Source organism: Callospermophilus lateralis, chromosome 7 (assembly GCF_048772815.1).
Source record: "Callospermophilus lateralis isolate mCalLat2 chromosome 7, mCalLat2.hap1, whole genome shotgun sequence".
NCBI classification, from domain to species: domain Eukaryota; kingdom Metazoa; phylum Chordata; class Mammalia; order Rodentia; family Sciuridae; genus Callospermophilus; species Callospermophilus lateralis.
In genome coordinates this window covers 121,525,181-121,547,310 of record NC_135311.1, presented here as the reverse complement: position 1 = coordinate 121,547,310, position 22,130 = coordinate 121,525,181, and the positions used below count along the sequence as shown (strand labels likewise).

Here is a 22,130-nt window from a genome sequence, read left to right as displayed (position 1 = left end):
GACAAAGACCAAATCAATGCATTCAGTTGCACAAAATTTAAATAAGGTAGGACACTGAACTTAACCTAAAGTGGAGTCTATCAGTATCATGAGACAAGGCAAGGCAATTTTATATAGCCAACAGTGATTATCACAGTGGACCACAGAATCTAAGCTAGGTAATAAGGTTAAAATAAGATGAAAATTGGACAGGCAAAAAGATCAATGAATTATAGGTAACACAGTGGTTCAACCACCCATTATAACTGTTTATGTCTACATATCCGATTCCCCTCTCTAGACTGAGATACTCCAAAGTAGGATCCGTCTTACCTTTTAACTCTTAATACTTTGAACACATAGGCTATCCAGATGTATAAATGCAAATTCATAATTAAAGGGAAATTTCCTACCCCCAAACCCTACAATATGTAAACTTGCTATTCTCAATTGCTCTTCAAGGGTTTAAATAAAAACTTGCAATGCTTCATCAAAATTTATTAACGCTTCATTAAAATTTGTTTAGGTGTTAAAAAAAATCCTTTCAAATGAGACAAGATGCTGAATTCCCACTGTGGTGACCAAGAACTAAACCAGAAAAGTACCAGTTCTATCTCGACTATGGTTAAGTTTTCCCTTATTGAAGACCTGGATGGTACAAAGTCTTTGTACTTCCCAACCTCAAATTTCACCTCCTTGTAGTAAATTAACAGGCACAAAACAGATCTTCAGAATAGCAAGAGAAAAGGGGCGCATATGAAACTCCATTTGGAGGGGAAAAAAATGCACAAAGAACGTGTAAAATATGTTTTATTGTTCTTTAAAAGGGTTCAGGGTTTGGTTTTAAATCAGGCTGCATACCTTTCATCAGTCTGACATCTCTCTCACCATGTCAAACTGGCTTCAGCTAGCAATACTTCATTAAATCCAAAGGAAAAAAATGTTTTGATGAAAAAATCCAGTTCTGAGAACAATTAACATTAGTCTGTAATTTAAAATAAAATGAGGGCTAATGTTTCACTTTGTTTTATATACTCTTCTTCTTGCTTAGAACCAGGAATGTAGTTCTCCTAACTCGGGCAGGCACTGGTACTGATGGAGGCTGCATGCATGTGAATGCACACACCTATACTCCCCCCCCCCACAAACAACATTCAGAGCATGTCAAATGGAAAAGGTTTCTGATGGCATTGATCCAAAGAGTTGAAAGTATATCTGAACTTAGAGGCTATGATATTTTGATTTGATCTCGAGTCTGTGTTAAAGGAATCTATTGTCATGTTCAGAAATAAAAAGAATTTTGGATAGTACCATCATTTTTTTACTTGAAAATTCTAGAAACAATGTCAAAAAGCATTATTTTGCTTTGTTTGCTGGGATGAGGGAGAGGAGAATCTACAGATTTGTATTTAGTTAAAAATCGAAAACAACTCCGGCAATAGGAAATAGGCAGTTCACATAGCCGGCCAACGTCTGAGGTATCATCAGTGAGAGACGAGGTCCTGTGCCATTCCTACTGGCCTAGCTGACACTAACAAAATGGAAAGCTTATGGCTCTGCACAGCAAACTCCAGCAAGACAAGATGACTCTAAGCCTGTATTCAGAGCCTTAGAAGCAGGGCACTATTATTTAATATTTAGGTGAAAGAGTGCAAGAACCCCTGATGGTGCCCTTCTACTTGCTTTGTCAATACAGCCTGGTCATAACTGCCTTCTGCAAATGAGGAGAAAAACAGCTTTTCTTTCTAAATCAGCACATTGAACCCAGCAGAGATTTGCAAAAATGCTACTATACCACTTCATAAGCAACACAGTCCCTTTGCTACTCATTGGGTTGCCTGGTATCTTCTACCCTGTTTACAGCATTGCTGGTTCTACAGTGGCTTTTTTTTTTTTTTTTTTTTTTTTTTTTTTTTTTTTTTAATCTCAAAAAGAACCTAGAAAGAAAATAACAAGGCAATCAGTGGTTCAACTGAACTATACATATAGGGAATAGTTTGAAAAATGATCACCACAGGCATTTCTCAAGACCTAAATATTATGAATTTGCTGTTGCTCCTCTGACCATTTCCGAAAATTCAGAGTACAATTAAGTCCTGAAGTAAAAGTTTTAAGCTACCAGTATTCCCTGACATCATTAGACAGAAAATCAGAGTAGTGCTATGGTCCACAATTCTACTGTTTGTAGAGTGTGCTAATTCTCAGCCTGAACATATTTTTAGTAATGAACTAGAGCTGTCCTCTTCAGAAAACAAGTTTCTGGGATACTCACTTAGCATCACTGGTTGGTAAAGAGAAGAATTCTACTCTCAGCTAAGTTCTTTGAGAATAAAGATTCCTCTTCAAATGCTATTTCCCCACTAATTTACCAAAACAAAAGTTTCTTGGCTACTTTGCCTAATGTTAGATCAAGGCTTTGAGGAAAAGAAACTAAGATGAACACTCCATCATCAGTAAAGACTAAAACCACCTGCATGCCTTTTTTTTTTTTTTTTTTTGGTGTTTTTTAACATTTTTTGTTTGTTTTTCCTCTAAAAGTGCCCAGATGGGCTTAAGGCTGCCAGACTGCACGCAAATCTATAGCAATAAGGGCTTCTCCTAGTCCATCTACAATGTGTATCAGAGGAAAGGAGGGGACAAGAGAAAACAAAGAAGAGGGGGAAAATGCACCTCTTTCCTCCTCCCAAATATCCCACCACAGGGAAATCTATGTGCCAAGCATAATGAAAGATGTGCTCCCCAAACAGGTGGTTCTGCACAGGCTAATATTCTGCTGGTTTTCCTTAGAGACCTATTCTGAAAAAGTTAAAAAAGACAGATATTAAAATAATTCGATCCTGGCAGAAATTAAAATTCCAAAACCAGGAGAAAAATCATCCTTCACTGAATTAATCCCTTTTTTCTTTCTTTTTTTTTTCTTTTCTTAAACATTTTATTCACGTTATAGAGGGATTTCTTATTTGTTTACTTTTTCCTAATTGTTAAGAAGAGTGGTTGAGGAGTACTGTATCCAACACTATTTCGATGACACAGGTAAATTCCAGATTCACATTTCCAGGTACCAAGAGTTCCCTCTAAATGCCACAATCATATAAGCCTTCGTTTGTATTTCTTTCTACTGAATACAGCAATGCCCATTGGTATCTCTGAAGCGTAATCGCATCTTAGGTCGATATTTCTCCAAGTAAAGCAGCTGTTTGGAATTGAATGCTCCCCTTCTTTTTCTGAAAATAAAGAACGGCAAATTTTTACCAAGTAATAAAAGAGCTTTCTGACTTACTTAAGATGCATTATTTATGGCCTAATGTCTTTCTAACTCCACCCTACTGAAAACCAACATATCCCATACCACATCCCTTTTTAAAGATCTAAGTTGCCAACATGAACTTTCTGAGCCTTCCTAGAACAGAAATTTTTTTTTCTTTGATAACTCTCATTACAATATATTTAAATAAAGATCAGAATGGGCTCCATATAGTAACATATGCCTGTAATCCCAGCTACTAAAGAGGCCAAGGCAGAGGATTGAAAGTTTGAGGCCCTTTAACTAATAAAGACCTTGGTCTCAAAAAAGTCTGAGATGCAGCTCAGTGGTAGAGCGCTTGTCTAGTATATGCAAGGCCCTGGGCTCAATTCCCAAGACACACCCCCAACCCACACCACTATCAGAATGGTTTATCCAGACATCTAACTATATTCTTCCCAATTAGATTAATATATTCTTCAGACTAGAATACCAAGTATTTATGATGCTTTAAAAAAAAAACACACACACACATTCAGATGAAGCAGCAGGTTCAAGACATACACAGATGGCAAATGGCATTCACTGAAATAGGTCACTGTCTTGGAGCTACTACCATATATTTCATGCCCTCTGACACAGTCTTTTCTCTTTTTTAAGAGTTGAGCTGGGGACCATGGCACAAATCTGTAATCCCAGCAATTTGGGAGGCTGAGGCAAGAGGATTGCAAATTCAAAGCCAACCTCAGCAACTTAGCAAGGTCCTAAGCAACTTGGTGAGATCCTGTCTCAAAATAAAAAAAGGGCTGGGGATATGGCTCAGTGGTTAATAGCACCTGAGTTCAATCCCTGGTACCAAAATAAGAAGAAAGGATTGAAAGGGCAAGACAATAACTGACAAAAGAATTCTGGACAATAAAATGCCATGGCCTATTATTTCAGATCAATGCTAAGGTTCTGTCTGAGTACTACCATCCTAATTTTGTGCCTGAACAAGAGTATAGGGTGATTAATCTACTCCTCTATACATTCTTCTTGCCTCTTGGTAAAGCAAAGTTGCATATGGAAGGTATTTTGGAATCTATTAAAAGGGCATTAGATCAATGAGACACTAATTATTCATTTTCAAGATCTCTACATGTTCAAACTACATAGTGAACATATTCTACAACGTCCAAATTTGACACCCAAATCTGAAAACCTTTAAACTTAGGAGTTGTAGTTCTGAGTCCCTTTATCACTTGTTTGAAATTTTGTATACCTTCAAACAATTACTTTAAGCCAAAGCCAGCAACTTATTCCATACTACAAATACTTTTCATAATTCTTTATCAAGCACGATCTTGCTTTCTATGTTTCTAAACATAAAAACTTCATACTCACTGTCTTATAAACTGAACTGCATCTTCATACTTCATTCCACATTCAATCAAAGCAAGTGCAACCAGCACAGGTGCCCTGTAAAGAGAAGCCTATTTGTAAATATCCAAAAGTATTTGGAAATTAAAGATTTTTTAAAACCCAGGATTGCATATTACCAAAACAAAACAAAGTTTGAGCTTTAACTTCTTCCATCTACTAAAATATCTGATATTTTCTAATACAATAAAAATCTCTACCATTATACTATCTATTACCTGTTTTTTAGTAAAGCACTAAATTCTAAACCTATAGTAAGATATCTTTACTTTTTAAAACATCACATTATAACTCCAGATTGTCTCATTATCTATTATCTCTATTTTTTAAAATATGAGAAAACAATGTTTTAAAAAAGCACATTACAAAGCATCAACTGTATACTACCTAACTAGTACAACTACTAGTAATAAAATTGCCCTAGCCAGGAACAATGGCACATGCTTATAATGCCAGCAATTTGGGAGGCTGAGGATCGAAAAGTTCAAAGCCAGCCTCAGCAATTTGGTGAGGGCCTAAGCAACTTAGTGAGACCCTGTCTCAAAATAAAAAGGGCGAGTGGTAAAGCACCCCTGGGTTCAATCCCCAGTACCCAAAAGAAAGTAAAATAAAAAAACAAGATTGCTCTAAGAAAAGTTATAATACTATCAACAGCCTTCAAGATACAGACTGAAACTGGACCTTCTGAGAAAAAAAAAGTCCACACTAAAATAAGGGTTAACAGCCTTAGTCACCACCACCTTGAGGCAATGGCAGCTTACACCAATGTTTTGAGTCAAAGTGCACATCATAAATTTGCATTTAATCTGCTGTTGATGAGGGTGTTGCAACTTCATCCCAGGAATCAGTCAATTCCTACTGTCTATACATCTCCTTTTAAGAGTTTAATTTAGTCATGTGCTTTCCACCTGTAAACTTTTCACTCATCTCAATCCAAAATTAACCAAGTTAGAGTCCTCAATCTCTAAAATGATTTTAATTCTGTTGCCCATTCCAATTATCTAAATCTTCAATTACTTGAAATGGGGAAAAATAAAAACTCTTTAAGTGCAATATGCTATCAGAATCAGACAAAAAAATCATTATACTAATTTTTGCTCTCATTTCTTTTCCAATAATTTAATGTTATTTAGAATAATACATGCAAATTTCTACCAGAGTGAAATATTCAATGGCTTACTCAGGCATGATAATGAATTCAGATTAATAAGAGAAAAAAGTAGAACTTTACCTTCCCAATCCTGCAACACAATGCACTGCAACACAGCAACCTGGCTCTTCACGGAATTTGGTTTTTAACAAGTTCAGCCAATCATCTACTATCTGATTAGGGGGTGGAGCTCCATCATCAAATGGCCAATCCTAAAAAGAAATTACCTCTTACATCAAATTATATTTTCTCCAAGTCTAACATCCTAATGAAGAAGAGCTGCACAGAATAGATAGGGCAGGCCTAATTGAACTATGCCATATGTACCTGTTCTTAAAAACAATTCTGATCATTGCTGAAAAATTACCTAAGACTGAAATTTAATTTGCCAAATAAATTAGTCTGCTCAATGAAATGCAAAGTGTCACAACCATCTAAATTTATCGTACAGAAATCTCTTTATCAGTTCATAAGAGCTAATGTTTTCCCAAATATTTTATCTGAGCAGTAGACATACTGGGAAAAAATATAATTAAAGCCAAGACAGTGTAATAGAATAAACACATGTCAACATGATTTAAAAGTCCACTCCGGCAAAGTATACCAAACTGGAGTCTCATTAATCTCTACAAGCATTTTTGAGAATTATCTTCCAGATGACTATATCTTTTCTTAGAGAAAGACTAAATTCAACAATTAGTGAATAAAAACACACTACCATCTTTTATCTTATAAAAAAAAAAAAAAAACAGGAGGTTGGGGCTGGGGCTCAGTGGTACAGCACTTGCCTAACATGTGTGAGGCAATGGATTTGATTCTCCTCACCACATATAAATAAATGAATAAAATAAAGAAGTCCATCAACAACTTAAAAAAAAAAAAAAAGGATGCCTATAATCCCAGCAGCTCAGGAGGCAGAGGCAGGAGTCCGGATCCAGAATTCAAATCCAGGCTCAGCAACGGTGAAGTGCTAAAAGCAACTCAATAAAATCCTATCTCCAAATAAAAATACAAAATAGGGCTGGGGATGTGGCTCGGTGATTGAGTGCCTCCAAGTTCACTCACTGGTTTAAAAAAAAAAAAGGCAAGTAGCAAAATTTTAAATCTCTGACTAAATTTTAAATCTTTGTCGTTTAACAAAGACAATATCATATAATAAGCTCCTGAGCAAATGGAGACCATGTTCTCAAATATCCCTTTCCCTTCTTGAACTCATCAATTTGGGTTGTATGCAGGAGTTTTTTCTTCCTTACTACCTAGCAAGAGGTCTTGAGAAACCTACACAAATGGACAGAAATCATATTTTACACATCCTCTCTCCTCTCAAAGACTGAAATGGAAAAACACCATTGGGGATTTTTTTTTTTTTAAACAAGGCTATTCTAATGAGACTGACTAAGAACACTTTAAGATACTAGAGAAATAAAAAAGCAACAGAGCACTAAATTGATTCTGTACTCATTATTGACACCACTAGAACACTTCACGCAGTCCATTAGCCACAACAGCACATTATGTTTGAATTGTCAACTACACCCCATAATTAAAAGGCTGTCACTGTTATTATAAATGTCACTACAGAATTTAAGTGTAAACAGCAGTAAAATCATAAGCACCTTAGTCAAGAGCTTACTTCCCGTAATACGCCCTTAAAATGCACCTACTTAAGGAAAATAAAAGTTTCCCTTACTCATGTTCCTTTAAAACACACACATACACACCCCCCAAAAGAATTGCTGAGCTAGGGGGTATAACTCAGAGATAAGAGTTCATGCCTAGCATATTGGAGGCATGGGTTTAAAAAGTAAAAAAGAAAAAGCATTCTTCATTTAGAAATATCTGAACCTCAAACTGATACAGCTAAAACTAACATTAGTCTCTTCAGTGACCTTTTATTTGAAAGAGCATTCAAAGGATTAAAAGGTCTTATATGTGGGGGAAGATCCTCTTACAGTGAAACATTCCAAACTCGCTTCACCTGGCAAATGTAAATTAACTCTATTTTAAAACTCTGTGTAAGAAAAGGAAATTTCAAGTTTAACACTAAATATCCTTGTTTTTTCAAGCTTAAATTAAACCTTTAATTTTATCTGATAATAGCTATTTAAAACAAAACAAAAAGCTAAATTTAAAGGCCTGGAATAAGTCCCAGACCCACCATTATCTTCTACAAACTAGTTTAGGTTCTTTAGTTCATTTCTATTTCATGAAAATGTTTACTAACATTACTGATTCAACTGACTACGATCAATCCAAGGTCACTTTCTCACCCTGCCACACATCAAAACAAGTTTTCTCATTTATCCACTGGAGAACATAACTCAAAATACAGGGAAATGAACTTGCATTTGACTTAATTTCAGAATTTAAATATTTGGTTTTATTTAACAAAAACAAAAAACCCAAAGAGCTGCATTTTACATGTTTCCACTTACCCTCAGTGATTTCCGATCCATGGACTATAAATTAGAAATGGAAATGCAAGCATATGATGATGCCATACTACTTGAAAAAAGCAGCAGCAGCAGCAGCTGAGGGGATGAGGCACACCTGTAATCTCAGTGACTCAGGAGGCTGAGGCAGGAGAATCACAAGTTCAAGGCCAGTCTCAGCAATCTAGCAAGGTCCCAAGCAACATTAGCAAGACCCTGTATAAAAATAAATGACTGGTTCTGGGGTTGTGGCTCAGCAGTAGAGCACTCACCTAGGTTCAATCCTCAGCACCACATAAAAATAAATAAATAAAATAAAAGTATCACGTCTAACTACAAATAAAAAATAAATAAATAAATGGCTGGGCTGGGGTTGTGGCTCAGCGACAAGAGCGCTCGCCTAGCACATTCAAGGACCTGGGTTAGACCCTCAGCACCACATAAAAAATAAACAAAATAAAGGTATTGTGTCCAATTACAACTAAAAAATAAATATTTAAAAATTTAAAATAAATAAATAAATGACTAAAAGATGGGGGGTTGGGGATGTAGCTCAATGGGTAAAGCACCCCTGGGTTCAATCCCCAGTACAATTAATAATAATGATGATGATGATGATGATGATGTCTGGCTATTTCATTTTTGTTTTTACAAAAATGGAAGTGAGGAAGCTTTATGGATCAGACAAGACAGCTTCCTTACTAAGAGAAAACTTATTCTTCAAATTAACTGCCTTTCCAACCACTGACCAATATAATAAATAAAAATTATGGAACTACCTCTCAGTAAAAGGTATAAATATAACCTTGAACTAATATCTTCCTAATTACTTTCTTCCTAATTATTTACAAAATTTCCATTTCTCTTACTACCTTGCCTTCCCACAATCGAATCAAATAGCTCTAACACACCTAACTATACACTTTATTTCCTAACATGCTCCTAAAAGCCACTCCTGGGATTTCAGACTATTATTTAGGGAAGAAGGTTAAAAAAAAAATTAACTAATCTGAGTCTTCCATTTTCTTAAGGAAACAGCATAAATACTACAGAGGAATTTAATTTAAAATAATTTCAACCACTTTGTGCTCAAATTGAACTATTATAAGAAATTTAATCCCACAAATATTTTTTAAAAAAAGAAAGAAATCAATCAATCAATCAATCAATCAACCAACCAAAGTGTCAGAAACTATGCTGATCATTCCGGAACAAGATCACTTCTCCCACTCCTCCTTAACCTCTTCTCCCACCTTTTATTCCCTACAAATTTTCCACAAAATATTAAGTAAATAATCTGGTACTTGCAAAGTGGCAGATGATATTTCCCTATGTTAGGTAAGAATATCTGATACAAATTATTTCCAGTTACATTCAAATAGGTAACATAGAAATGAAAGCTAAGTACTATATTATTTTCTTAAAGATACAAAATGAAAATTTCCATTTTCTTGAAATAATGTGTACCCAATTTTGCTTTTTATTTGTTGAAAATACTCTGCATTTGTAGGCTTTAAGAACACACTGAATAAAACTGCCAATTAATTCAAAGAAATTTTATTTTATTTTCAGAGATCGAACAGGGTCACTTAACCACTGAGCAATGTCCCCAGCCCTTTTTATTTTTGAGACAGGGTCTCACTAAGTTTCTTAGGATCTCCCTAAATTGCTTAAATTGGCCTTAAATTTGCCATCTTTCAGCCTCAGCCTCCCAAATCGCTGGGATGACAGGCATGCACCACCACACCCAGCTGATCCAAAGGAATTTTAAAGATTGTTATCAATATTGTATTTACTATCATAAGCTTAAAAAGCAAAATTACTGATCACCAAGTTTTATAAATATCTGTATTTGAAAGGTACAACTTATTTGTCACAAAATAAAACTAAAACACTACACACTCACTAGAACGTAGATTCCTTCTTTTTCAACTGGAGCTTTATCATATGTAGCATCACAAACTCGAACCAAAGTTGTCACTCCATACTTCTTAAGTTCCTTTAAAAAAGAAACAATTATAAGGGAACTTGCTTTTAGAACTAGCATCCAAAGCTTAGAAATGTAGTATTATAAAACAGTAAGACATCTTATTTAAAAAAAAAAAAATCATTCTCATTGTAATAACACATAAGGGGAAGGTAAATAAGACATATCTAAGGGTTATTTGTTAGCATAACACAAAACCCTTAAAAGTTCACATGCACTTTGTCCTAGAGATTCTACTTCTGGGAATGTATACAAGGAAATAAGTAAGAACATACACAAAGATACAGGCAGCAATAAGTTCATCATAGACTATTTGGAACAGTGAAAAACTGGAAATAATATTAATGGTCCCAAAACAAGAAAATTGGTTAAAGGGGACGAGGCATATTAATGCAGTGAATGCTACAACAGCTACTGAAAATAATACTAAGGGGGCGGTGACAATATTTTAAAATAGCCAGACAAGGTGGCACACCTATAACCCCAGCGGCTCAGGAGGCTGAGGAAGGAGAATTGCAAGTTCAAGGCCAGTCTCAGCAACTTAGCAAGGCCCAAAGCAATTGAGAAAGACCTTCTCTCAAATTAAAAACAGAAAAAGGGATGGGATGTAGCTTAGTGGTAAAGGACACTTTAATTCCCCAGAATCCAAATAAATAAAATATATATCATGATCCTATCAATATGTATATCTACAAATATGCATGTGCAGAAAAAAAACATCTAGAAGTCAGGTATTAATAATTAACTTGCAGAGTATGGAGGCACACACTAATAATCCCAGTTCCTCCAGAAGAGGAAGATTTCAAGTTCAAAGCCAGCCTGGTCAACTTAGCAAGACTCCAATTTAAAAACAAAGCCAGATGCACACATATTTTTCCAGCTACTTGGGAGGTTGAGGCAGGAAGATTCCAAGTTCATAGCTAGTCTTGGCAACTTTGACAGACCCTGTCTTAAAAAAATAAAGAGGGATGGGGATGTAGCTCAGTGGTAAAGCACCCCTGAGTTTAATCCCCCTGAAATAGTCTTATTCTCTTTGTATCTTCTGGTTGGTTTTTTGTTTGTTTGTAATAAGCATTTATTGTTTTTTTTTTAAAGAATAAATAAAAGTAACTTTTTGAAATTAAGAGGAAAAAATGGTATTTAAAAAAACAAACAAACAAACAAACAGCCAATACAACTATAGCCAGAAGCCTGCTTCTTTCCTATAAAAACCTTTGTGTGGTGAATGCCTGAACCAATGACTACCTATCTTCAAGGGACTACTATCTTTTTATAGTTGCAGGATAGTGGCCACTGCCACTTTTGGAGTTTACAGACAAGGAATCCAAAGGCTAAAAATAGTATAACATAACTCTGCCAGACTTAAAAGTGACTGAACAACCTGAGGATACAAAGACCTTGGAATCAACTTGTATACTGTGTACATGAAGCTAAGAACCTCAAAGAATTATAAGTATAAAATAAGCATCAACAAAAATATTCAAGACTGGGGCTGTAGCTCAGTGGCAGAGCGCTTGCCTAGCATGTGTGAGGCATTAGGTTCAATCACAAAAAATAAAACAACAACAAAAAAAATAAAGGCATGCTGTCCATCTACAACTACCAAAAAAAAAAAAAAGAAAAGAAAAATAACAGTAATATCCTATAAAAGTACCCATTGTTGAATTATCTCAAGAGTAAAGTTATTTTTAATTGTTCAAAGTCTGACTTAGGAAAGTTATAAATATTATATTAATGAGTTTTAAAAACCAGTTTTGAAATACAAATAAAATCCCACTAAAATAAACTCTAGCTAGATGCAGTGGCCTAGTCTATAATCCCGTTACTCAGGAGATTAAGGCAGGAAGATCCCAAATTGAGGCCAGTCTCACAATTTAGCAAGACCCTGTTTCAAAATAAAAATAAAAAGAGCCAGGGAGATGTTTGCTCTGTGGTAAGAGTGCACCCCTGGGTTCCATTCACAATATCACAAAAAGCAAAAAACTGAGGGTGGACAACCTGTTGATACCTTCAATGGCTGTTATTCATTGAATGGTTGTCAAACACTTGAAATCCCAGAGGCCTGGGACGCAGAGACAGGAAGATCACAAGTTCAAAACCAACCTCAGCAACTTAGAGAGGCCCTAAGCAATTTAGTGAAACCATGTCTCTAAATAAAAATATTAAAAAATTAAAAGGGGTTGGGGACGTACGTGCCTCACTGGTTGAGCACCTCTGGTTTCAACCCCTGGTACTAAGAAAAAAAAAGTTTGATACGATTTTGTGAACAAGTCAAAAAAACCTCTTTTGGCTTCTCCTATGCCACCCATGAAATGAGAATCCCTAGGAAATCAACAAGCTAAGTCTACTCCATACATACATTAACAGAAATCACATTTAGACTGAATAACCTAGATATGATTGAAAATTTATATTTAAATGTTTACCAAATGAAGTAAAGCATTTCTCCACTACTAATGGCAGAGGGATCAAGGATCTGATATAATCTTCCTCCAAGTTTCTGTACCTTGTATGATGGCTGCTATTACTAAGTAGTTCTGGAATGACTTTTTATCAAGGGTGGTTAGAACATTTGAGGTATAATGTGGGTTTTAGTATGATAGACCTGGTTAAGTGCCAGTTTTGCTACAAATAATATGTCATTATTAGGCAAGTTACTAAATGGCTCTGAACCTCAATTTTGTTATTTGTTAGAAAGAAATAGTAGTACCTATACCTCAGAGGACTTTTGTATATGTCACCTTAAGCACAAATATGGATTACTGCATAATAAAATAGCTTACTGTTAATGTTGACTACATGCTGTGCTCAATGTTATTTTTAGTATTGAAAGGATGACAAAAAAAGCTGTATATATAAAAAAGACACAAGAAAAAAACTGTACTAGATAATCTCTATGTATTCCCAAATTCTATTAGTATTCTTTCAAAAACCTATTATAACTAATTCAACCTAATTCAGGTCAGTTCTGGTAGGTTAATCTTCCAAAAATTACAAGGATTTTTTTGAAAAAACAAGGTCAATCTTTAATGAGATTTTACCTACATATCAATCCAAAAAGTAGACTATGCTACAATCTTACCTCTGTGAACTTGTTGAGAGTTGCATTGGTAGGGTTGTGAGTTATCAGAAAACGCATGTTCTCATAGGAGATCTCCACAGGGGCTGGACGGTTCATTATGGCAAATAAAAAGTGTGAGCGTGCGTGTGTGTGAGTATGATGGGGAAAATTGGGGAAAAAAAAAAAATCAATAAATCTTGAAATGTTTCACAGCAGAAAACATTAAAAAAGACCACTAAAATGCCTATTATCAATCAGTATTCTCTATTCAACTTGTTTATTCTTTATGAAGCTTTTCTCTTCAAGACAAGCAGAAGTATTTAGAATCCACACCAATCCAAATTCAACTTGGGCCTCAATGTCTGCAGATGGATTCCTTCGGAGTACAAAAAAATCCAACTACATACAAAACATAAGCAGCCTTTACTACATTTAGGCACTAGTGAGACACATTAAAAGTGTAGGTCGTTTTTCCACTTTTGTTTACTTGATGCTTAATTTACTGGAGTCATTAAAAGAAATATACTTGCAATAAAAAAAAAAAGTCAACTATTTCTGAGGCCAGTCTCGGTGTCCAGAGTCTTCAAGGCAATGTTAATTATGGCACATAGAACCCCCAAGCTCACTTGTCAGCGAAAACGCTGTGCTGAGCCTGGCAGAAGTCTGCCCTCACGCTCAGAATCGCCATAAATGTGCAACGTATATTCCAACGAAAAACCTAGGGGAGAAAAACATAAGTAAATGAAATAAGGTTGACAGCATAGTAAATATGCCTTAAGTAAAAAATACATTCTTTAACAGCCAAAGACACATAAAATACCACCAATTCTAAATTATTGCCACCTATGAAGAACAAGATTAAGGGTATGCCAAGAGTTTTAAAAATCAAGAGACTTAAAAGTATACCTTTATTATTTTTTTAAATTGGGTTTTTATTATTTCATGAAGCTTCTATACCAAATAAATTATTTTTAGTCTTTTTTTGGGGGAGGGGCATGTACTAGGATTTTAACCAGGGGTGCTATACCCTGATTTACATCCCCACCCCTTAATTTTTTAATTTATTTTGACATAGGATCTAAGTTGCCTCAAGACAATTTAGAGCCTCACTAAATTCTTGCAGCTGGACTCCAATTTTCCATCCTCATCTAAGCCTCCCAAGTCACTGGGATGACAGAAGTATACCACCACACCAGGCTTCAACTCATTTTAAAATAACTATATTTTTTAATTCATTAAAATCATTTTTAAATGATTAAAGGTACTTAAAACTTTTCTCCATGGACTCTTTTTATAAAACCTCACAAAGACACCCTTATTTTTCTGCTTTGACGGTTAGATCTTTAGTATGTATTCATTGGTTAGTGTAAAGTACATCTACAAATAAGTGGAGGATATTTACCAAAATTTCACTTCATAAACTTAATTCTATCAAAAATGTATGCCCTGATCCCTAATTATAATACAAGCTCATAAAGCACTTTCAAAAATTACTTCCTTTTCCTCACAACTGAGTAGCTGTACTCCATTTGAGGAATGAGGAAAGAGGATCAAAGAAGTAAAATGACTTGTCTTAATTTCACACAATGAATTGAGCCCTAATTCAGACCAAAGTCTTCTATTGGCCATGTATTTTTTCCAACTTATCACCCATGCCTAATGACTCAAATAATGTATAAATCCCATCTTCTCATTTCTAGTCCAGTGTACCTTTTTGTGATTTTTCACATCACTGCCTCAAAGTCATTTAAAGGTCAATGCTTCACACAGCATTGTCCACCCTAAATATTATTTCCTACCAAAATAAAAGGCAAGAAAGAGAAGTGGCAGATTTTTAATATTAGTTTAGGCCTACTGCTTTAAGACACAGTAGTCTTTATAGCTGGCTCAGTCAGAGAATGTGGCATAATCAAACTCCTATGGAAACACAGACAAGGTCTAACTTCTTTCACTTGCCTCTTCCCCAAACCACCAATAAACGCTTATTTAAAAAGTCTCCAAGCAAGGATATAGCTCAATCATAGAGTTCAATCCCTAGCACCACAAAAACTGAAATTTTTAAAATAATATTATTTGTACTGGAGGTAAAGCTCAGTGACAGAAAACTGTCTAGCAAGATTGTGAAGCCCCATTCTGAAAATTAAAGATGTTTAAAGTTCAAAGAGATTAAAATGACAACTAAAACCACAATGATAATTAGTACCAAATCAATGACAAGAACCCAGATCTCCTAACTCCCTAATTATTTTTTCCTTCAATTTTGGAGTTGCCCACATATTTTTCAAGTCACAATCTTTTTCAAGCAAGTGTAACTTTTCTTCAAATATCTCTCTGCATGATCATCTGCAATTGTGACCTTATAAAAAGGGAAGATTATTAAAGCAACTACTCAAAGAACAATGGTTTGCATGCAGTACAGAGCAAAACACATGAAATTCTAACCTGTTTAAATCCCTTTGATTCAACGATGTTATCACAGCTAATGTGTGTCAGCTGAGCAAAGGCACTGAAAGACCAGCATTGTAGTGGCAGCTAGGTTTAAAAGGTTACAGCTCTAGCATTAAGTTTTCTACCTAGACTCCAGAATTTGTCTGTTTAGCAAATAGAACAAGCTTTATCCCATTTTATTCCTCCAAACTCAGTTTGGAAGACTACTTCCAAGGATAATGATAATTCATCATTAGATTTTCAATTTAAAAAAAAATTTTTTTAGTTATACATGGACACAATATCTTTATTTTGTGTATTTATTTTTTATATGGTGCTGAGGATTAAACTCAGTGCCTCACATGTGCAAGACAAGCGCTCTACCACTGAGCCACAACCCGGCCCTAGGTTTTCAATTTTTAAAAAAATATTTTTTTAGTCATAGATGGACACAATACCTTTATTTATTTTTATGTGGTGCTGAGGATCGAACATAGTACCTCACACTTGCTAGGCAAGCACTCTACCACTGAGCCACAACCCCAACCCTAGATTTTCAATTCTTAGTATTGAATTCAATTAGTATTAGTATTAGTATTCAATTCTTAGTAAGAGCTCCTATGAGGACACAGTTCAATGGTAGAGCCTGCCTACCACACACCAGGCTCTGGGTTCAATCCCAGACACTGTAAAAATAATAAAATAAAATACATAGAAAGTCCCAAGACAAGAATTCCTGCCAAAAGTAACAGTGTGTTCTAATAATGTTAAAATATTTTTTAAATATTTTTTTAGAGAGAATTTTTTAATATTTATTTTTTAGTTTTCAGTGGACACAACATCTTTGTTTGTATGTGGTGCTGAGGATCGAACCCAGGCCGCACGCATGCCAGGCGAGCGCGATACTGCTTGAGCCACATCCTCAGCCCCTATCAATGTTAATACATGATAAAGCTGGGAGAGGTGGCTCATCCCTATAATTCCAGTAACTTAGGAGGCTAAAGCAGGAGAATTAAAGTTTGAGATCAGCTTCAGCAACATAGTGAGTTCCTGAAAATTTAAAAAAAAAAAGGGTTGGGATGTGGCTCATGGTTAAGCACCTCTGGGTTCAATTTCCAGTACAAAATAAAATAGAAATAAAAAGTGAGCAAGAAAGAAATACAAAATAAAAGCAAGTTTCTGTTCCCTCCATCTCCAAGAGTTCAACTAACTATTCATCAACAGTAAAAAATTTTGCACCTGTTAATTCAGCTAAACTAATGTTAACTCTAGTGACACACATAACAATGCAAAGCAAACAGCCTTTAAAAATAAACAACCTGCCACAGCTGTAAAGTACTCAGAAGTTGCAGAGCCCTGAATTTTACCATCAATTCTGCACCTGCACACAATGCCAGGAAACTTTCTTATAAAGTTCTGTCTCTGGCATTAATTCTGCTCTACCTAAGTAAAAATTGATTACTGGACTGGGAATGTAGCTCAGTGGTATAGTATGTGCTTAGCACACCCAAGGCAATAGGTTAGATCCCCAGCACCACCCACCCCATCCCCCTAAAAAAAACTTTTAATCTGCCAGATGATGTTACATGTTATGCTTGACATATAAAGCAGTCAAATTCAAATATGTGCCCAAATATTGTCTTCACCTTTTATCTTTTATGGAGCCTTTTTAATTTTTTTTTAGTTGTAGATGGACATAATACCTTCAACTTTATTGATTTTTATGAGGATGGAACCCAGTGCCTCACTCTACCACTGAGCTACAACCCCAGCCCTAGAGCCTAACTTTCAAGATATGCATGAGACATTTCCATTTCATAGGCAATATTTCAATCTTCAACAAATAAGCATAACTTCAACAAAAGGTTGGTCTGACAAAAATCCTTCCAAATTAGGAAGAAGGAGTGAAGGAAAGGATAAAGAAAAGAATGAGGAAAGGGAGCTGGTATAAGAACAAGCAGAGTCATAACAAGCTGAGATAAGAGATAACTTACAACTTTGAAGAGTATGTTAGAGCTTAATTACCTAGGGTCAATAGTATACTGTTAATATTTACCTAGATGAAAATTTAAAACCAAATTGCAGGAAACAATACAATATCCACCATTTAATAGCACATTCGTAAAATAGGAAACTACACAGAAGTTAAAAATAAAACAGGTCTATAATGAACTGTTAAGGAAAGTGTTAAAAGACAAAGTGAAAAGACCAAGGTACATGACAGAATGAACAATATGTTTAGTAATTTTCTTTTGAGTACTGTATATGCTTTCATACCCAAGGACTATTTGAAAGGTTACAAAGATAAGAGGGTAACAGTGGTTTCCTGGGGGTGGAGAAAGGGTGGGGAGGGCAGGACTAGAGGTTGGAGGTCAGGAGCATAATTTATCTTAGCATATACTATTTGAACTGTTTTCATTTTTTCCATATGTATATACTTATTTTCTTAGAGTTCTAGGATAAAGAATCCTATAACAATTTACAATTTAACTATGTTTTTAACAGTGCTATGATCATAGGATTAGAAAGCCTCCAAAGGGCTAGTCCCTCTGGCCCAGGGAGGTCTGTAACTACACAACTCCGGGCAAGTATTTTCTTCTGTTAAAAACAATAAATAAGCAAAGTTCATGTCCTGCCTACCGACTATAATTCTAAGTTCAAATACAAATACAACGAATTCAAGAAAGGGATTTTATAAAAGCAGCCCCATTTGATTTAACCAAATTTCACTGTACATTCTTTCAAAAATTCTATCAAGTCTCTCCCACCCAGGCTTTCCACACACATACACACACACAAAAAAAACCTTTTAGCTCCAAATTAAACGATACAATAAATCCTCTAATTTGATGGTCTATGCCAGTATTCACTAAATTAAAACAGCAAATTATAACATAATGTGCAAAAAAAAGGTTCTAGATAAGAGGAAATAAAATCTAAAAGCAAAGAGCAAGTAAGCATGTTTACTATGTTACTTTTCTTACCAGAAATTCTACAGGAAGTCATGCAAATTTGAGTTGGCTTAGTTTCTATAATCAAGCAATGTAAAAGCATAATACAACCTGGGTACTGTGACCAACACCTGTAATCCCAGCAACCAGGGAGGCTCAGGCAGGAGGACTACAGGCCAGTTTTAGCAACTTAAAGGGTCCCCTCAGAAACTTAGGGAGAGAGACCCTGTCCCAAAAAAGGACTAGGGATATATAGTTCAATGGTAAAGTGCACCTGAGTTCAATTCCTTGTACCAAAAAAAAAAAAAAAAGACTTAAATAGCTGCAATAATGTTTTTCTAAAACAAATTCACTTTATGTCAATAATAATAGTAATAATAATAATAATAAACCCGAGATTGGGGTTGTAGCTCAGTGGTAGAGCACTTGCCTAGTATGTATGAGGCCCTGGGTTTGATCCCCAGCACCACATAAAACTATATAAACAAAATAAAGGTACTGTGTCCATCTACAACTAAAATTATTAATTAAAAAAAACCCTGCACTTCCCATTAAAATAAGTACAAATAATCTACTCTTTCAATAATAAAGAATTTATCCCAATGAAAAGCTAGAGGGCTGGCCTACCAGGCGTGTGGCCCTGGGTTCGATACCCGGAACCCCACCCCCCAAAAAAAATCCCCAAATGAAAAACTAGTATTTCTTTACAAATATCTACTTAAGAATTTATTAACTGGGCACAGTGGTGCACACCTATAATCCCAGCAGCTCAGGAGGCTGAGACAGGAGGATTGCCGAGCTCAAAGCCAAGCTCAGCAATTTAGCAAGGCCCTAAGCAACTCAGTGAGACCCTATCTCTAAAAGAAAAAAAGGGCTGGAGATGTGGCTCAGTTGTTAAGTGCCTCTGAGTTCAATTCCCAGTACCAAAATAATGGGTTAATTCATAATTTATAAATTAATTCAAATATTTATTGGACAGATACTATATACCACATACTCTTACAGGGGAAGCAGTAAACAAGCAAAAAGTCCTACAAGGATAGATGATCTTATTGGGAGGGTGGGTATCACTGTTATGGAGAAAAATGCAAAGTAGGGGAACTGCCAGAGCAAAAGGAATGAAGGATTCCAATTATAAATACCCCTATCAAATAAGGTCTTGCTGAAAAGAGTAACATTTTATCATCAAAGACCTGGGGGTGTGAGCCAAACAGATACTAGGAGAGCATTTCAAGCAAAGAGATTAGCTATAGCAAAGATTATGAGGTAGGGACATGCTTCATGCTTGGCTTGTTCTAGAAACAAGGGGGCCAGTGCTACAACAAAAGAGAGGACAAAGGAATAAACAGAATCAGAGAAGTAAATGAGCCTTACAGGCACTATAAGAATGACTTTTATTCAGAACTCAGTAAAGGATTTCATTCAAGAATGACAATTTGCCAGGCGTGGCAGAACACGCCTGTAATCCCAATGACTGGGCAGGCTGAAGCAGGAAGATTAAAAATTCAAGGTGAGTCTCAGAAACTTAGTGAGATCCTGTCTCAAAAAAAAAAGAGCTCAGTGGCAAAGCATCCCTGGGTTCAATCCACAGTACAAAAAAAAAAAAAGAAAGAAAGAACATTTAAAAAAAAAATTATATATACACACACACGTTCTAAAAATATCTAACTGCTATGTAAAGACACATTATAAGGATAGTAAGGATGGAAACGGAGAGATGGAGCCTGTTGCTACAATCCAGGAGAGAGAGATAAAGGTAGTTTGGACTAAAGTAATAGCAATAAGAGGATGTATTTCAAGATACACTCTTGAGGTAGAATCCAAAAGGATTTGTCCACAAATTAGACATGGAGTTTGTGAGAAAATGTCAGGTAACTCAGTAACTATAAAAGTTCAGAGAAGTTTATCCTAATACTCAGAGACTTGTCAAACATTAGACCATAAAATCTCAACCATCAAAGAAGGAAATTCTTGCTAAACTCAAGGGCATGTCTATAATCCCAGCAATTTGGGAGGCTGAGGCAGGAGGATCTTCAGATCAAAGCTAGCCTCAAGCAACTTAGTGAGACTCAAAATTTAAAAAACAAAAAAAAGAGCTGGGAGAATAAGCATCCCTGGGTTCAATCCCTGGTACCAAAAAAAAAAAAAAAAAAAAAAAGGAAGGAATTTTTTTTAGTAAAGTACTACTCTATCTACTGCATTTTGACCATTTGAGAAAGTATATTAAGACTTGGAAACTAAGGAGAACTCACATTTACTAATTAAGTACTTATCTTCAGATTAATTAGTCTCAACATGAAAATGTTCTCATCTTTCATGACTTACTCCTAACTCATGGGTGCCCTACAAAAACAACTGCCCTGTGTTAACCTTTGTTCATCACCTTTACTGTTCCATTTATCAAAATAAAATGAATATATCTGGCTTCTGAAAACTTAAGAAGATTCAAATTAATATTTGTTTCCCTATCCCCACCAATTTCAGTCCTAGGAAGTTGATAAAGAGGTATCCATCAAATTTTATACAATTTAGGATTGAGGGGCTGGGATTGTGGCTCAGTGGTAGAGTGTTCGCCTACCATGCATGAGGCACTGGGCTTGATCCTCAGCACCACATAAATGTAAAGATATTGTATCCACCTAAAACTAAAAAACTAAATATTTAAAAATATATATATAATTTAGGATTGAAAGTATCTGTAAATAAGCTAAAAATAGCATGATGCTTTTTTATTGCTAAAAAAAAAAAAAAGTTTCATAGTTACTCCCTTGGTTATTCCCACTTTTCTACTTCCTCACTGATGGAGGGAACTTGAGAATCAAGTTCCAGTATAGAAATCAATAATCAGTTCCATAAAAAGAAATTTGACCTTGATGGCAGGAAAATATCTTTTAACATTCAGTATCAGCAGAAGATACATGTCCTGCCACTCAGAAAGGAAAGAAAAGCAATTAACCAACAATCACACCTGCTTCTGAAAACAGTGACAGTTATTTACTGAAGTCCTGTGGGGCCCTGTTCCCACCCAAATGAAAAGGGAGTGGTTTTCAAATTTGTATGTACCCTGATGATTAGCAGTTGTCCTTTTCAAGTTATTTCTACCTCAACAAATAACTATAAAAATTATATTAAATGACTTGAAAATATTTACTTTTCAATTTTGTACCTCATTTTTCCTCTAAGATTAGCAATTCTCCAGATGAATCTCTTGTCCAAAAATGTCATTTTTACTTCCATAAATAAAATTTAAATGGCTAAGTGGCACTATTGTCAATTTTCAGGTTTTCTAAAACTTTTTTTTTTTTTTTTTTTTTTTTTTTTTAAATTATACTGTTTGGGGCTGGGGCTCAGCAGTAGCGCACTTGCCTGGCATGTGTGAGGCACTGGGTTCAATTCTCAGCACCACATATAAATAAAGGTCTATCAACTACTAAAAAAAAATTAATAAAACTATACTGGTTAAAAATATTAAAAATGGCT

The 22,130-nt window shown here is 35.3% G+C and overlaps 1 protein-coding gene across 1 annotated transcript; it reads right to left on the bottom strand.

The window, feature by feature from the left end:
* Positions 1-772: 772 nt before the first annotated feature.
* Positions 773-13,398, bottom strand: Ptp4a2 (protein tyrosine phosphatase 4A2). The gene is made up of 5 exons (XM_076860866.2): positions 13,294-13,398; positions 10,131-10,223; positions 5,874-6,004; positions 4,607-4,681; positions 773-3,203 (listed from the first exon to the last, which is right to left on the bottom strand). The coding sequence occupies exons 1-5, from the start codon at positions 13,387-13,389 to the stop codon at positions 3,095-3,097; spliced, it is 504 nt and encodes a 167-aa protein (XP_076716981.1). The 5' UTR covers positions 13,390-13,398; the 3' UTR covers positions 773-3,094.
* Positions 13,399-22,130: the final 8,732 nt, after the last annotated feature.

What these genes read in the sequence shown, in the direction of transcription:
- Ptp4a2 (XM_076860866.2), bottom strand. Translation starts at nt 13,389, where the DNA reads ATGAACCGTCCAGCCCCTGTGGAGATCTCCTATGAGAACATGCGTTTT. An exon ending in CTCTCAACAAGTTCACAGAG is followed by an intron (nt 10,224 to 13,293) that starts GTAAGATTGTAG and finishes TCTTTTTTAAAG; the next exon opens with GAACTTAAGAAGTATGGAGT. An exon ending in GCAGTTCAGTTTATAAGACA is followed by an intron (nt 3,204 to 4,606) that starts GTGAGTATGAAG and finishes CTTTATTTTCAG; the next exon opens with AAAAAGAAGGGGAGCATTCA.